Here is a 17,581-nt window from a genome sequence, read left to right as displayed (position 1 = left end):
TGAATTTCAAACTGTAAAGGATATCTTGACCCTTAGAAAAAACAATTTTAAAAATTTAAAAACACATATACATTTTATTAAAAGTAACAACTACATAATTAACACAAAAGATAAACGTGATTCCATGCTGTTGAAAATTGAAAACATACATCCAGATAAGTGTCATATCACAAGAACCAATGTTTGTAAAAATAATTTACTTTAAAGCAAATAAAGCAATAAAAAACAGACTGTCAGTCAATAGTTACATTTCTAGCAGCTGTACGGCAGCTAGTGATAAGGCTTACTTTTGAATTTATAGCTATTATCAAATTGCTCACTGACTCTGCTTACAAGTATGATATACAATTTATTAATAAACATGAATTAAAGCAAATCAGTGAAAGGCTACAGTTATGCAAAGTTGGTTACTTGTTTTCAGATGGCATGAGGCCACTGAGTGGAATTTCTGTGTTGCCGAACAGTGTCCAGTGCCCAAATACAAAAGGCTTTTTGGTCTGAATGGAAAAGCAAAAAAGAAGGGAAGACCTTAAAATGAATGAAATGGCATCAGTCTTCCAAAAACATGCAGAAGATGATTATAAAAATATGGGGGTCAATTTGTTTTTCGATTCCAGTTTGTGAAGAAAAAAGAAGCAATGTACATAGTTTGAAATTATCAAGATTTAAAATGAATATTAGTAAACAGTTCTTTAGTGTTAGCACTAAAACAGCTTAGCTGTGTAAACTTTTCATTCGGAGGTCCCTAAAAACCTGTTGGAAAATACCAGCTTGAGATTATCTGTATATATTGCCTGTATTTGAGGACAGGACAATGGTCTACATAATCTCTTGATGTACTTCTGTGATTTGGTCAATGTATGGCTAAATTGAGTTCAGATTAGTAAATGTGATTTTCCTGGTCAAAAACTGTGAAGAGACAATCAATGGAGGTGTTAGGCAGCCACTCTAGACACTTCAAGATAAAAGACTATGGCAAACTCCCAAGACACCAATCAGAACAGCCCAGATGATTAAATCATTAGCAAAGCAGGAATCCTTTTATGATTTAATATCTTCAGCAACGTGAGAAGAAGCCTTCAGCTTAGCATCTGGTACCTAAAGACCAAAATCTTGTTTAAATAGTATTAGTCATTTCTAAAGAGAAAGCAGATTTATACAATTCATTATACATTTTCCTTTGTTTTTTAAATCTTCATTCACCTTGGCAGTTAGGTGCTATACTCTTGTACGTGCTTGCCTTCAACCACACAATATGAATCTGTTACAGCTTCAAACAGTGAACTTTGTTCAGGAAATGGTCTCTTTTACTTCTTCCCTCCCCCGAATAGAGGCTCTTGTAAACTGCTTAGAGACATTTAATATCAGGCTAAATCCCATGTTTTTGGAAAGCTTTCTATAACAAACACTAAAGCAATTGCATTATATAGAAGATGAATAACCTAGTCAATTTAAGTTGACTTTTCTTTTTTCTTTAGAAGGAAATAAGGAAATGCAGTAATTTAATTAGATGATTTGGATGTATGTCCTCTGAAGGGAGAAAATGGTAGAAAACAGGACTGGGGTGGGGAGGGAGGGGGAGAACATGCAAAAGCGAAGATTACACTGCTGTAGCTTTACCTTAAAACTTGCAGCTCTTCTTCAGAATTCTGCACCTCATCTCTGAGTCGTCGCCAGCGAAGTAAAGCTTTCAATTCCTGCTGTGCTTTTTCTTCATCATGTGACAGCTGCTTAGTGTACGAAAAACACAGATCATTGATTGCCATTTCGCAAGAGATAACAATAATTTTCAGAGAGAAACTCATTTTGTTTGCCTTTAATGCGCAGGCAATGCAAGAAAGAGTATAAACACCCGTGTTAAAAAATATAGTCACACCTGATGCTCTAAGAGTTAATAGCAGCACTATGAAAAACAGTAGCCTCACTGGGTGCATCAAATCAATAGTTGGTTAAATATTTCTGTCCGAGGATAGAAGAAGGCATGTTGCTTTCCCTTTAGTGACTGGCTGCAAGTGAACTGAACATACCGTACAGATACCTCACATATCGATTTTGATTGCATCTTTACTTTTCCCAGCCTTGAAAGCAAAGAGTTGCTCTATGTCCTGACTTCACCCCTCTTCCCTGCTATGTCTGCCACCCTGGTGAAAGCTCCCTGTTGCATTTTCCCACATTAACACAGCGTCAAGAGATGCATGCTTATGAAATAAATGCTAGGTTGTCAGCTTACAAATCAACAACTAATTTACACTTTTTGTTACAAGAAAAGACAGGAAATGGGAGAAGCTAAAAGCAGCTAATGTTCTCCTGCATTACACCAGTATTCAGTCACAACCGGAATTATAGTCAGGCAGCAGAGAATTCACCGACAATCCTACAATTCTAGGATTACACAGCACCAAAACTACTCAATAACTATTAAAAAAAAAAAAAAAAAAAAAGATGTTCTGATCTTATAAAATAACCGTGAATAATCACCCTGTTTTGCTGCTCACTGCTTTCTCTTCAGCTATATGGAAGGATGCCTACTACAATTAAAATGCTTTCAAGTGACTCACAGAAGTGTAACAGAATTAATATGGGCAGCTCACAGTAGAGGAGCGATGCTCAATGTAAGGGCGGAAAAGAATTTTTAGGAGCAGAACGGAAAAGCAAAGTGTTCGGACAGCCTTCACCTCTTTCTCATTGCAGAAGCATGGTAAGTGACAAGGAATTCTCTTTTGTTCGATGCTATAAATATGCCTGATACGTAATAAAATGGAGGCTCAGAAGGGCTCGTGATTTCAGGTCCCAGTCCCACCTGCTCTTCCACAGATGGAGCTCTGCAAACTTTAATGGCAGAGTCAGAGCCTAACTGACACAAGCACAAGAAGAAATCATGAACACATGAAATGCTTGAAATAGCAGAGGTATGACAAAAATAAGAGTCGGATCAGAAAACCACTTTACTAGGTGACATGCAATTTATGAGCTTTTCACTTTAAGAAGGGCAATGATTTCTAAGCCTCTGACAAGATGGTAACTCCTGCTAGACAGTGTAAGAGATAAAAAAGTATAAGCGCTGGCCCTGTATTTCATTAGCTTTCATTTTGTTTTGAGGCTTGTCATTTGGCTATCACAGGGAAAAACCAAACCATTTAGATCAGGTAACTGAAATATTACGATATTCAGTAAGATGCTGCTGATTACTCCACTTTCAGGAACACGATGTAAGTAGAGAGAATGCAGAGCACCTGTTTGATAGCTGAACAATATTACTTAAGTAGCCTATTTGTGGGAAGGTAATCACTGACAAACAGATGTTTCCATTCTTATTTGCACTAACATTTACCTCTGTAAAGATCAGTGTTCATTGTGGAAAGAAAGAATTAAAAAAAATCAAATTAGCAGGCAAATTCCAATATTATTTTTCAAAACTTAGCCTCATAACACAAGAGATTTTATTTATATCTAATTCACAGCAAAGAATATAATTTTGTTTTCCACATGATTCAGTTGAGAAGTGATGCATCATCACCTTACCTGTTGTGCCCTAGCCCAAAATACATCTTCTAAAAAAGTGGCAAATCCTTCACTTATCCACTCTTCAGTCCAATCACGAGCCCCAATGGCCAGTCCAAACCAAGCATGAGCAATTTCATGGCACAGACGTGTTCCACAGAGATGGCTCCCCCCAGGTAATACACTCTGTGACAGGAAGATGATGTGTGGGCTGTACAATGGGAAAGAAGGACAAAATACATTATAGACCTGTTGTAACACACATTCTATGACCATAATAATGTATAGGCTTTATTAGCCTTGTCAGCCTGTTATTACTGTATGCATGCTAGGTCATGACAAATAGTTTATAGCTCAGGCATTTTTAGGAATTAGGTTGTACTTTATCATTGGTTGGCAGATAATTAAATTAAAATTCTGCCAAGCACTTGTTTTGTATTCAACTGTGAAACAGCTATTACCTTTACGAAGTAACTTAAACCAAAGTTTTATATTTTTCAAATTACAAGATTGATTTATTTCAACACAAGCATTTATGCATAAGCCACAATAATAAAAGATGAGCAGGTGTGAATACGGGTAGTGCGTACTTATCAGTTAAATGATCAAAGCTGGAAATAAATAAAGCAGAAACATTTTATAAAGAAAATAAATCACTACCCAAAAGAACAAGAGCCATGTATAGTAGAGCTCATGTGCTCATTACAACTTAAAACAAGTTAAAAAGATACCAACTGATGATAAGAGGTGATGGTTTGTGCAAATGCAGAGGAAGGAGAGCACCCTTCACAGAAGTGAAAAGAAGGCTTAGATACCCACTAAATTTCTCCTTTTCACTACAGGAGAAAACAACACAATCTGTATCTACTCTGCTTTGCACTTAAGTACTAAAAGAAGAAATTGGGGACAAAAAACCTGCTATGCATACTTGCTCTGCTATGGAAAACACACTGAATTGCAAGTTTCTGCAGTTCCCAGCTCTTGTTCTGCTGTAAGGCAGTTTCTGTTATGCTTACAGATGTTGTAGACGTTAATGTCCTAAAAGTTACATAATTTTACGCCTGGGAAAAAAAGAGTAGGAGAACTAAGACCTCTATGATTAACGTAGAAGGGATTAAAGGGGCATGGCGCCACTAATGGGACCTGCAAGGACACAAACCACCACCACCACCATCTGCAGAGTATTCCTGCACTAACCCTAGGCATCCATAATCTCCTTTTCAACTGTTTTCTCAGTTCCAGCCAGTTAGAAAGGGAATAAAGAACAATGGTAATACCTTCAAGACCACAAGTCTTTAAAATTAAGTCTAGCTTTCCGAGCGTGGGAGGGGAGCGCATGGCCTTAAGACATTTCCAAGAGTCAAATATTATTCGTCAGCGTTCCATAGAGCTTCCCCACCCACCCTACCCTTCCGCTGGAAATGTTAAAACACCCACAGTTTTCTTGCAACTGGTTGAGTATCTGGAACTAGGAACGTAAAATATGTCACACACTTAAGTAGAAAAACATACTCAGTAACCATCTCCTTGTAGAATAATAATAATAATAGTAATAGTAAATATAATCCAGCAAAGCAAGTTAATTTCCTACATTATTTCTTACAATGCCAAATGATTGAAATGTAAGTACCAATAGAGGAATCAAGTCACAAAGAACACATCAAGAAAAAAAAACGCAGCTCTAGAAATCTTAGCCAAAAGCAATTCCGATTAAGAGAAGTGAAGGAGGGAGAGAAGGGAAGAGTGAGCACAGAAGCTGCAGAACATGATGAGCCTTTTATTACAAACCCCTACTGAGAAGAATAACTGAAGCTTTGGGGGTACTACTTTGGTCAGTGGTAAGTAAATGACCCCTAACTGTGGCATGTGTACAGTGCTACAAAGAAAAAATGCAGAAATGGACCAAGTAAATAACATTCCAGACATACTGCTGGTTGTGCTTTGGCCATTTGTTTCAGCAAAATACAAGTAACTTCATGCCTTATAAACAAGCTCACAGAACGGTATGCACTTTAAGACTACTGTAGGTATACACATAATAAAAGTAAAGATTCTAGTTCCTTCTCTTTCCAATTAAATAATAGAAATGCCACAATCAGAAAACCTTCTTCTTTACAAAAGGATTAAAAAGCACTTTAGAGAGAAAAATGAACATGAGTTAAATTTTGGGCAAGGAATATGAATGCAACTTCTACAAGGTCAAAAATAAGATTATGTGCAGCAGCGGAATTTCATTTTAGAGTCTCAGTACAGCCAACAACTTCCTTTCCCGAGAACACCTTAAATAATCCCTTTATTCTGTTTTCCCTTAACAAACAACTAAATGTCCAACTCAGAGCTTCATACAGCAGCAGATATCACTACAGAGCAGTGCAAAGTTCCCATTTATTTTAAGAGTAATTTTCTCAAAGACTGAACGTGCTTTTATAGTATGTCCAGCACCTACTAGTCTGGGGAGAAATTTGATTCTATGTATTATGTTAAAATACAGATTCTCTGTTTCCAATACATGTTTGAATTCCAGAAGCTCTGTTCCACCTTTACTGATCTCACCTAATCCCTAAATCTATTTTTTTAAGATGTGGGATGTACAATGTCATTCATTGTTGTTACTATTAGTGTTGTTGCTCAAAAATTCAGTAATTCAAGAAAGTGGCCATGTGAAAATTAAGATAATTAGGATGATGATTAAATTGCAACAATTTCATATACATATATATATATAATGAAATATATATACTTATACATTTTTAAACCCGAATAGGAATTTGGACCTCATACCATCCATCTGATTTATAAGAAATGAATTATAATGCTTGATATCTATTGCTTTCACTGGAATTAAAAAGGAAATAAATCTGTTCATGCACTAGGAGGGGACAAAGGTGATTCAGCTCCGCAATTACATCAAGACCTGACAAGGTATGCCCAGCCTTTATATGACTCTAGATGGTGTCTTTTCAAGTCTGGCCCAGGTTTCTAAAGCAGGCCAGAACAGGTTAGCTCAATGCGGTAAGGAAGGTGGGAAACCTCTCCCAGTTAACAAAAAAACAAAAAAAAAAAAACAAAAAAAAACCACCAGTCCTTCCCAGGAAGCTGGAGGAATTCCCAATGGCTCTTACAGAAAAATAGAAGTTAATGACTTGTTTTCAACAAGTATACACTTGGTTATACTTTTAAAGCAAAAGGTTATTATTCTGACCAGAATTACACCCTTATAACTTAGATCTTTGTACAGAAAGAAGGAACAAGCTCTTTATCCAAGTAAAACTGCAGTTAAGGGAAATATCAACTCTGTAACTGTGGTATGAAGGGAAGCATATGAGGGAAAATATGAACTCCAAAGGGAAAGAATTTTTTGGTGTGAAAGGCCAAGGGGTCCTTGTGTTCTAATCATCTGAATCCACTCAACTAGATGTTCTTAATAAATGTTCTCTGTAACAAATAAAAGGTTTCCAATGAGTCCTAGAGTTCTGAACAGTAATATCACCAGTTTAGAAGCCAAGTTTCTGAAAGCAATTTTGCTAAACTTCTTCTCCAGACTCATGACTTGATGCAGGTGCTGCTTTGCACAGAGGCTGCAGCAGTGTGCTATTTTTGGCTGCTCACACATAATCAGACAAGAGACACATAGCACAAGCTCAAGCCAAATGTACGTGCAAGAACTTAAGTACACATTTAAGCTAGGAACATGAAGCACATTTCTAACAGGCTTGTTCCACTCCTTTTGAAGGAGAACTTTTTCCCTCTAAGCATACAGGGATTTGCAGACATGTTTCCTTAAGTACTTTTTGAAACAACAGAGCTGAGACACAAATTAGGCTTCTGGAGTCAAAAGTAGAACCCAAAACCACTCTTACAGAAGTAAATTATAACGTAAAATACTTTTCATGTCTTAATAACACTCCATGTGTTGTTTACCTTTTCCTATTTAGAAAAAGGAAGTCAGATAGTAAATGGGTTAAAGAGTTATTTTACTTCTGGAAAATTCCCATGTAAAAGGGAGCAGGGAAAATACCTCAAAAATCTGTTCATAGGAACATGCTAACATTGAGACATACATTTCAGGATTGCTGGAATTTGGACAGTTAGACAATTAAGTGACAACTCTTTATAAACATGTTATGCAAACTCTCATCAGTTGCCTTCAACCTACATTACTGCAGCGATACAGAGAACAATATTATCATATTGTCTGCAATATCTACATCAGACTTTGAATGTTAGCTTAATTTATCTTTGAGGACACTTGTGTCATTGGAATGCAGACACAAGAACGTGTCACATCCAATTACTTACCTCTGTAATCTCCAGCATTCTGGTGCATGTTACGTTTCCGTACTGAGAGAACTAAAGAGATGAATCTTTTTGATCTCCCATGAAACTTTTTGATCTCCCAAGTTTACTGTATGCCAGAAGCTCAAACGTACATACGATGAAGTTGTAGAGACAAGAATCTTGTAGTTATAAAACTCAGAATTGCACCAGAAATATTGGAAACTTTGTAAAGACATTTTCCCTCCCTATAATCATACTGGGAAACAAACCATCAGGTGAATGGAAGTGACAGATGACAGTCACTCCAGAGCAGATGAATGACTTCTTATTCCATAAATCCTGCAATAATATAGTGTTCTTGTAGGCAACAGGGAACTCCTGTGTGTTGGAAGGAGGATGGTATCAGACAATCTCTAAGTACGTTGACTCAGCATCCAAGCTTCAAATTGCAGAGAGCCTAGCATCTAATTACTGATCAGAAACCTGGGCAGCAGCTGCTCCATGAATTGTCAGACAACTACTTCAGTTTTGCTTATTTTGTTATACCAAGCCAGATTAGTCATAATGTGTATAAACAAGGGTGGATCCCTCCCAGGTGAGACCCTTTTTTGCTATTCAGGAGCAAGACTGGTACTTGGCATAAAACTGAAAAAATAATACAGTGAAAGGAAAAAGATAGCATCAACCTAAGCTCAATCAGTTGCTACACACACACACACAAATAAAAATAAAAAAAAACTTAAAAAAATCTGGGTTTGTAACAACTCTTGATCCTTCTCATATCTGCATTCTAAATTATGCTAAATGAACAGCCTCGAAGTAAAAACTTATATAGAAACAGTACTGATCCCACACGACTGTGACATTCACCACATTCCACAGCTTTTATTTTAATTCAAATATCTTTGGAATTACAAATCAACTGTGGATTTGATTTGTTGATTTTTATTCACAGAGGAAATTTTATAAGTTTTCCTCAGAAATCAGAATAGCTCTGGAATTTCATGACTGACAAAAATGAAATAAAACACACTGAAAATATTGCCAAGCATTGACAAATGCTATTTTCTTATGCCAGGACTCCTTATTTTGCAACTGCAAAAGGCCAGTCATCCTGACCTGAACAAAAAGGGACACAGGATTTACATGCTTCAAAAAATAAACAGAAAATTCAATGCACTCTCAGATAACACTAATCTGCCAACATAAAGGTAAACTGTATCAACCCATATAATAATAATTAAATTCTCTTAACTTTTTGTTCACAAATGAATAGATATGTATTATCCTTCCATGCTGTATCAAGCATTTCCAATCACAACTTGCTTGAAGCTTTATGTGAGTAAAAGGTTTAAAAAAAGGTTCTATTAAAAATGAATCTCCAATACTCTGGTATTTTTTAACAATGAAGATGTAAAAAAAAGTCAAGAAACGAACCAAGCTACTTAAAAATGTATTTTTTCTTTTAAAATCAGATCAAAAAGAGCTAACCATATGCAGGGTGATACAACACATTAATGTCTTTGAATACCATAGGACAGTCAATCTAAAAGGGGGATTCTCATTTCATATTTCTACCCTAGGGAACTTCAAGTAGAAAATGCAGAGCTGTACCTACTAAACCAAGATGTTTATTCAGCTGGCCTACAAGGTGCACATCAAGCAGACAAGAAATACATTTAGAGGATTTAATTTTTACTCCAGTCTTGCAAAAAATGGACATTACTCTTTTCTATTTTTTTTCTAAACCATGCTCTGTTCTGACCTTCTAGCTTTCTTCTGGTGCTCAGCTCCAGAAGAACTGTCCTCTATAATCCAACCAAAATATACAGTATTAAAATGATAGACTGAAAATATTGCTTCCAACAGAAGGGTTACAGGAATTTCCCTAGATAGAGCTCTTGACATCAGAACACACCACAAAATAAACAATTTGGTAATAATGCAACTAATTTACTTAAATAATGCTGTCTCATCATCTAACATCCACGGAGCACACACATTGACAGCACTAAGACAAAAACTTTGTGATTTTACAAAAATTCACAAGACAAAACAACTTATATGTGATTGATACCATGCAGTCATAGCATATTAATAAATCCTATCTGCTTCAAGTGTCCTGACTTTGGACTTTCCCCCAAGAGGGAAAGAAAGGACATATTTCACATGTAGACGTCAATCTGATAAATGCCTCCGAACCAAGTATTGCCTGTGCACTAACCCAAGTTTGTAACAAGCTCATCAGGGACTGGAGCTGACAAGATCAACCATCAGTCCACCCAAGTAAGAAACATGGAGTTAAGGAGTTATCCTCCATTTGACCTCTGATATTCCCCAGGATGCCTAACAGCAGCTCTAGTTCACATCTTTTCATTTTACACATTCTTCAGATATGAAGAACTTGCAGTGCTTGTTTGGAGCTCTCTAGATTTCACTTCCTGATGTCTTACATAAGCCCAACAATATCTGTGCATTTAGACTTCTCTACTCCCAGGATTTGTGGCATGCAGCAAATTGCCTGCTGTTGTATGGAAAGAAAAACAAACATAAAAAATTATAGGGGAAAATAGAAAGAATTACTGTTTCAAAGCCTTCTACTGCCCATCAAGACTCTTCTTTCTGATTTGTTTGAAACAACCTTCCACTCAAAAAAAAAAAAAAAAAAAAAAAAAGCAATGGAAACCTCTTATAAAATTCAATAGCACTATATTTCCATGGCTACAATCTTGTTAAAAAATCTTACAAGCTAGAACTCTCTAGAACATCTTGAGGACTAAAGCTTTTCATGTTTTACATCACATAATAAATTTTTCATATTTAACTGATTTATTGATAGGAGTAAGCGCAAGCTCAATTTTCAACATTCACACCATGCATGCAATTACTTTTCAAAAAGCATTGACATTGTTAACATTGAAAATAATTTGTGAATTAGTGCCACCAATTCCCAAATTCCTTACTAAGTATTCATAATACAAAATTATATTGTTTTATGTTTCCAAATGGTAAATCATATAAGCTGTACAACTCAATTAGCTTTTTTTTCCCCCCTCTTAATAAACATAGATTGGAAACCAATGTAGATTATTCCAGTTAAAGAGCAAAGAAATAAAGATAAAGAAAATAACAATATTTTGGATTCTTTTTTTTCAGTGAATAGTACTTTTGGATATGGAATTTTTCATGGAACTATCCTTTTTTTAAAAAAAAAGAATAAACAGGTGATGCAAAGACCATGGCAATGATGAGGTATCTCTACTCTTGCTGAAATACAGAGCATCACAAAAGAGGTTCAGAGGCTGAAGAGAAAATTCATCTCTGAAAAGCTAGAAGAAACACAATGCTTCCACTAATTTCAATAAAAACTTTATATTAACATGCAAATGCAATATTTAGTTTACATTCTGGATTTGCTAAATTCCAGATTTCATGTGAAACTTTTCCACATTGTAATTCATAATTTTAATTGATCATTTTATTTAAATAAGAGGCTAATAGAAACAGACATAGGTACTCTCACCTCTCATTTTATAAATGCATTTTTTTGTGTGTGTGTGTGATAATAATTATTTTTGGTTTCTAAAGACTAAAAGAGAAAGCTCTTGTTGTATACCAGCAATGCACATAGTATTTTTTTCAGAGTCTTTTCAAACTGCTCTTTATATTGTCACAACAGTCACAAACAACATTTCTCAGTTCCAGTCTAAACGATGACATTTGTCACTGATGGGTGGATGTTATTATGTGATCATGGATGGATTTCATTACTTGTAGTTTTGCATCATTGCTATTAGTGGAAGACCTGGATTTCCTCTTGCTACATTGTGAAGCTTCCGGCAGATACTAACAGAGCTGAGAGCCAAAGTACAAATAAGCTACTATGATAAATACACAGACAGAAGGGGCAAAATTTATCTGCTTCTCCATATTCAGATAAAATTCACTCAGGGTAAGATCCAGTACATTAAAAGTCTCAAAAGATGACTTGGACAAGACAAAGTAAAATAAAGAATGTGTCATTTTTTCTTCATTTAATATACAGAAGACAGCTTTTATCTACATACACAAGAACAAACAAACAAAAGAAACAAACAGCAACAACAGAAGAGATTACTTGTTCTTTGAAATTTTAAAGATTCTTTTTCTCAGTGTAATGCTATGATCTGTTCTAAAAGCATCTGTATCACTGTTCTAAAAGCAGCAAGGAAATTAAATCTTCTTGAAGGCTGAAGTGCTTCTTATTAAATCTTTACAAACTACAGTTAGACTAGTATCCCAAAACAAAATAAACCTGAGGAACGTTTTTGCTTTTTCTATCACAAATATTTCACCTGAAGACCGAGAAAACTCCGGATATATACCTGAATCGTCCAGGAATCGTTACAGGAGCAGACAGAGCTAGAAATACCTGATATTTCTAAGGCAAATAAATAAAAATGTAAAGCTCAGAGTTTTAAAAAAATGATCAGAATGTCTTATCATGCAATAAAAGAGGCACAGGTCCAATTCTTCAAAATTTTCCGTTCATATCTCTTGCTGCTTGTGCCAACAACACATATGGGAGCAAAGAGTGAGGTGAAGATAGTTATCTGCACATGACAGAATTTTTGCCAATATATAGTATCACCCACAATTCTTGCTGGTACCTGGTGGTACCTAGTAGTTTCTACAAATCCACTTGCTGAAGCCTTTCATTGTACTTAAAAGACTGGCTGCAAAACCAATGCTGCCAAGTTTATTCTGATTCTCAACATTCATGCTAAAATGCACTATTTCTACTATGCCTTCATCCTCTTTCTAGACAAAAAATGCTAAAACACTCTGCACTCTCCTGTCATAAAAATGGTTCAGACAATATACTTTTAACTAAGTAGTACTGCTATCTTCCATTACCTATTTTTCTTATTTTTGTCATCTATAACCAATACATAAACTGTAAGTGATGTAAAAAATGTGGTTCTTGTTACGTTGATTAATGCTACCTAATGCTGTTAGCTGAGAGAGAGAGAGAGAGAGAGAGAGAGAGAGAGAGAGAGAGAGAGAGAGAGAACAACACACAAGAGTTAAGTAATGGCTTCAAAATTATTTTTTTAGTTTATTTTGTGCAGCAGCTATGCAAGCCTTCCTTTTTGTATGCATCAAGTCAATAAGATATCTGTTGTGCTTTTGCACAAAGAACAAAGATGCCTTTATCAATTCTCAAAAGTCTGTGGGACAAACCATTCATGCTGTCAAACCTCCTAAACCCCTTTCAGCAAATAATGAAATCCATCAGTGACAAATGTCAACATACTAATTTGTTATATACAAAACAAAAGCAACATTCAGACGAGGTGCCTCATTTCATGTTATATCAGCCCTTCAATTTGTAAGAATTTTATGGCAGCCCACAGATCATGCAATATTAAAACAGAACAGTATTATAATGACTAGAACTAGAACAATCTATTCTCCTTACAATAAGTGCTTAGCAGTCAAACAAAACTGTAAACAAAGTCTTTTGGGAACACCAAACTCTTTGCAATGTAGTAATTTTCCTCCTTTTTGGGAGATTATTTCCAAGTAAAATGGTACATACACACACACATTCTCTTTCGCACACAGTCACATTTATTATGCTGGTGGAAAAATGAGATTAAATTACATCATATCCAATGACAGAAGAACATCAGTGTGCATGCAAATTACTTTATCTACTATGCAGGACATCCAGTTATTATTGTTGAATCAGATAGTAAAAGGACAGTTTAACTGGAAGTAGTTAGTGTGCATGTGAATTATTTATTTGTCACACAAGGCATCTTGCTATTATTACTGTATTGTACAGCAAAGGACAGCTAAGTTTGAAATATCTAGCATACCTAAAAACTGTGCTAATGTCTCACAGTATTAAGTATTACCTAGAAATGAGCTTTTATACTGTTGCACCTTCACCAATTTAGCTTTTCATACATCCCCTAACCAGTTTCAGTCCATCATTAAATATTAAATAAGTATTATATATTATATAATACGTATAACGTTACATATTATTATATTATTCCCTGTTGTCCAAGATACTACCACAGGATACTTTTATCTTCTCTTTTTAAGGATGCCAAAAGGAAGCAAACACCATTATATTCTACGAACATCTACTGCATCCATCATTTCTTCTGGAGTTTGCTAACATATAGATATGTCCACATAACTTGTGCACTGCAAATTCATCAAATAAACCCTACAAATATACACTTTTAAAGTTGTTGAATTGAGAACACCAAATTACGTATTTAGCAAAACACTAAAGAGAATACAGATTATGTTGGTAAGTATTTTCACAGCTCAAGAAAGAGGTGGTGGCGGTGGTGGTGGGGTCGTGGCCATTCTAGATCACAGCAAATAAATTGCCATGGGACCAGAGATGATAATTTTGACATTTCTATTTTATTTTATTTTATTTTATTTTATTTTTTTTTATTTTATTTTATTTTATTTTTTATTTTTATTTTATTTTTTATTTTTATTTTTTTTAATCAGCAGGGTTTCAAAAAAAAGAAGAGAAGAAGAGGAAGAGGAGAAGGAAGATGAGGAGGAGGAGGAGAAATTTGATTGCTACCCATGTACACCTCTGAGAATAGTTCTGCTGATATGCTAAAAGTTCTCTCTTTTTGTCAAGGCCATACCTTCATGTTTGAATTGGGTTACCAACCACTCATAAGAACCAAACAAGATTCCAAAATTTCCACCAAGACCAAACAGAATCAGGTTTCCAGTTAAAAACACTTAGTGTTAGTTGCATGACAGGTAGTTCCTGTTGGATATTCCCTTGGAGACTCAGTTGGTTCTATGCTTTGTCAGATGGTTTTATTTCTATATATTCCATACAGTCAGTATTCATAGAATCATAGAATATCCTGAGTTGGAAGGGACCCTTAAGGATAATCATGTCCAACTCCTGGCACCGCACAGGTCTACCCAAAAGTTCAGACCATGTGACTAAGTGCACAGTCCAATCCCTTCTTAAATTCAGACAGGCTCGGTGCAGTGACCACTTCCCTGGGGAGCCTGTTCCAGTGTGCAACCACCCTCTCTGTGAAGAACCCCCTCCTGATGTCGAGCCTAAATTTCCCCTGCCTCAGCTTAACCCCGTTCCCGCGGGTCCTGTCACTGGTGTTAATGGAGAAAAGGTCTCCTGCCTCTCGACACCCCCTCGCGAGGAAGTTGTAGACTGTGATGAGGTCTCCCCTCAGCCTCCTCTTCTCCAGGCTGAACAGGCCCAGTGACCTCAGCCGTTCCTCGTACGTCTTCCCCTCCAGGCCTTTCACCATCTTCGTCACCCTCCTCTGTACACTCTCCAACAGTTTCATGTCCTTTTTATACTGTGGTGCCCAGAACTGCACACAGTACTCGAGGTGAGGCCGCACCAGCGCAGAGTAGAGCGGGACAATCACCTCCCTTGACCTACTAGCGATGCCGTGCTTGATGCACCCCAGGACACGGTTGGCCCTCCTGGCCGCCAGGGCACACTGCTGGCTCATATTCAACTTGCTGTCTACCACGACCCCCAGATCCCTCTCTTCTAGGCTGCTCTCCAGCGTCTCATCGCCCAGTCTGTACGTGCAGCCAGGGTTTCCCCGTCCCAGGTGCAGGACCCGGCACTTGCTCTTATTGAACTTCATGCGGTTGGTGATCGCCCAGCTCTCCAACCTATCCAGATCCCTCTGCAAGGCCTTTCCACCCTCATTCGAGTCCACAACTCCTCCAAGTTTGGTGTCATCAGCAAACTTGCTCAAAATACCTTCTATTCCTACATCCAGATCGTTTATAAAAATATTGAAAAGTACCGGCCCTAAAATGGAGCCTTGAGGGACCCCACTGGTGACCGCCCGCCAGCCTGACGCAGCCCCATTTACCACAACCCTTTGGGCCCTGCCCGTTAGCCAATTGCTCACCCATCGTATGATGTTTTTATTTAGCTGTATGGTGGACATTTTGTATTGATCATACTAAGATTTTTTTTAACTTCAAATGGCATTTGACATTCAAATCAGTTTGAATTTATGAACCCAAAGACCAAAATGTTTTGAAAATTGTATGATTTTTCAGAAAGTACAGACTGAAGTTTCCAAAGTTAAGTTTTCAAGCCAAATCCACTCACTTTGCTGTAAATCTAGTTAATCTCCACAGACACCAGTTACCTTAAAGTTTTTGTACTAGCAGTATTTATTGTTAACTGTGAGAACGCTCACTGAGATTTGCCTCAGTTATCAACCAGTGCATCTGTGACTTGGGTATATACTTGCTTGACTGCAAGTTGAATTTTAGCATAGCAGTTTCATGTCATTTTTGGAGCAGAGAACACTTAAAAAGACAGATTCCATACTGAGGTCCTGTTCCGGATTGAAACCTTTAGGTCTATCATACTGTCCTCACCACCCATTAGCAAAGTTGCAGGTAGAAAAAAGAAGCTGTTACCCTCTCCACGGCCTAACATGCAAAGGGACAGCACAGTCTGTTTCTGCTGGGCTCTGTTCCAAGCTCTGGAGAAAAAACCTCTTCCATGACAGCACTATGTACTTCCCCCCCCCGTCAACAGCTATCACTCTATAACTCTACCTCCAACGGGTTTAAAATTATTTAACTGAGAATTAATTGCAAATGTTACAGTTATGCTGATGTATGCAAATTGGATGTTGCTGTTTCTTCTCAGAAAGCATTAGAAATACCTTTCTGACTGCAGTGCATTTTTTTTTCTGTGATAATGACTTTGCATATGCACTACTGTATTAGCTCAGATCACCTGGCTGAGCAAAAACATAAATGGAGTTCCTAGAGACAAATAACATATCTAATCTGGCACTACTAAACAGCACATTAACACCAGGATTTGTTCAAAATCTAAGGCCCATTTCTCAGATACTACAAAGTCAATGATACGACAGCAGTAAGTAGAGACTGTTGGCTTATACTGTCCATAATGTCAGAATGGTTGGAATTTCCAGTATGTGCCCAGTGTGGTTTTTAAGAAAATGAAGGTGCTGAGACCATAAACTCAATTATGTGAATCACATCTTCTCTGCCAGTAGCTCATTTTTCAGAAAATCATGTGAAACTAAAACTTCACGTAGACTACAGTATTATGGTACAGCTTTCATTTTTATCCATTTGCCTTTTCATTCCAGTAAAGGCTGGCAGTTTTTTAATACATGTAAATCAGGCATATTCATGCCATTAAATTGATATAGAATACCAATATTGCTCTGGAAGAGTGCTCAAGAGAAGCTCTCTCTGTGCTGTTTTAAGATGTCTTTAGCATCTCAAATTCATTGCAGACAAAACCTGAACTTAAGTCGTGGGATTCGGAGGGAGGAATTCATATGTAAATCCTTTTGTTCCAAGACATAACTTGCACATAGATTACCTATATACTATGTCATATTAATAACTAATTACAAATACATCACAGAAAATCAAAATCACAAGCAGCAGCACTGTCACTAATGATTTTGCCTTACTGTCCTACTGAAGGCAGTGAGGAAGAGAAAGATTTTCCCCAAACAGCTCATAACCATGTTCTAGAGTTATTTGGAGATAACTTGGTTCTCTCTCCAAACTAACAATCCTGCAACTGAGCTCCAGCTAACACTCAGAAATGCATAAAATTGTATGCGCAAACACAGAAAACTTCGAAATAATAAGCAAGATATACAAAATAGTAGCAAAACCGTTTCAGTCACTGACAAGCTAATCTCCTCCCTTCCTTCATCATGCTGAAGTCTAATTTAGACTTTTAAAAATTTGCTTGGTGACCAAGCCA

At 36.7% G+C, this 17,581-nt stretch overlaps 1 protein-coding gene across 21 annotated transcripts in view; it reads right to left on the bottom strand.

Annotated features, from left to right (window-relative positions):
* AOPEP (aminopeptidase O (putative)) overlaps positions 1–17,581 on the bottom strand; it is a 198,495-nt gene that overhangs the window by 111,639 nt on the left and 69,275 nt on the right. For 13 of the 21 annotated variants that reach the window (XR_013943187.1, XR_013943188.1, XR_013943189.1 and 10 more), the window contains exons 6-7: positions 3,523–3,712; positions 1,621–1,730 (exon numbers count right to left, since the gene is read on the bottom strand). Coding sequence is in view for 9 of the 21 variants with exons in the window: in XM_080573008.1 (XP_080429134.1) it covers positions 1,621–1,730; positions 3,523–3,712 (300 nt within the window). In the remaining 12 variants the exon portion in view is untranslated. Of the gene's footprint in view, positions 1–60; positions 1,099–1,620; positions 1,731–3,522; positions 3,713–17,581 lie in introns of those variants that run through there. The other 8 variants (XR_013943193.1, XR_013943194.1, XR_013943198.1 and 5 more) reach the window with 2 other exon arrangements.

Source organism: Anser brachyrhynchus (genome assembly GCF_964034855.1).
Source record: "Anser brachyrhynchus genome assembly, chromosome: Z".
Lineage (NCBI taxonomy): Eukaryota > Metazoa > Chordata > Aves > Anseriformes > Anatidae > Anser > Anser brachyrhynchus.
This window is presented reverse-complemented; position numbering and strand designations above follow the sequence as displayed.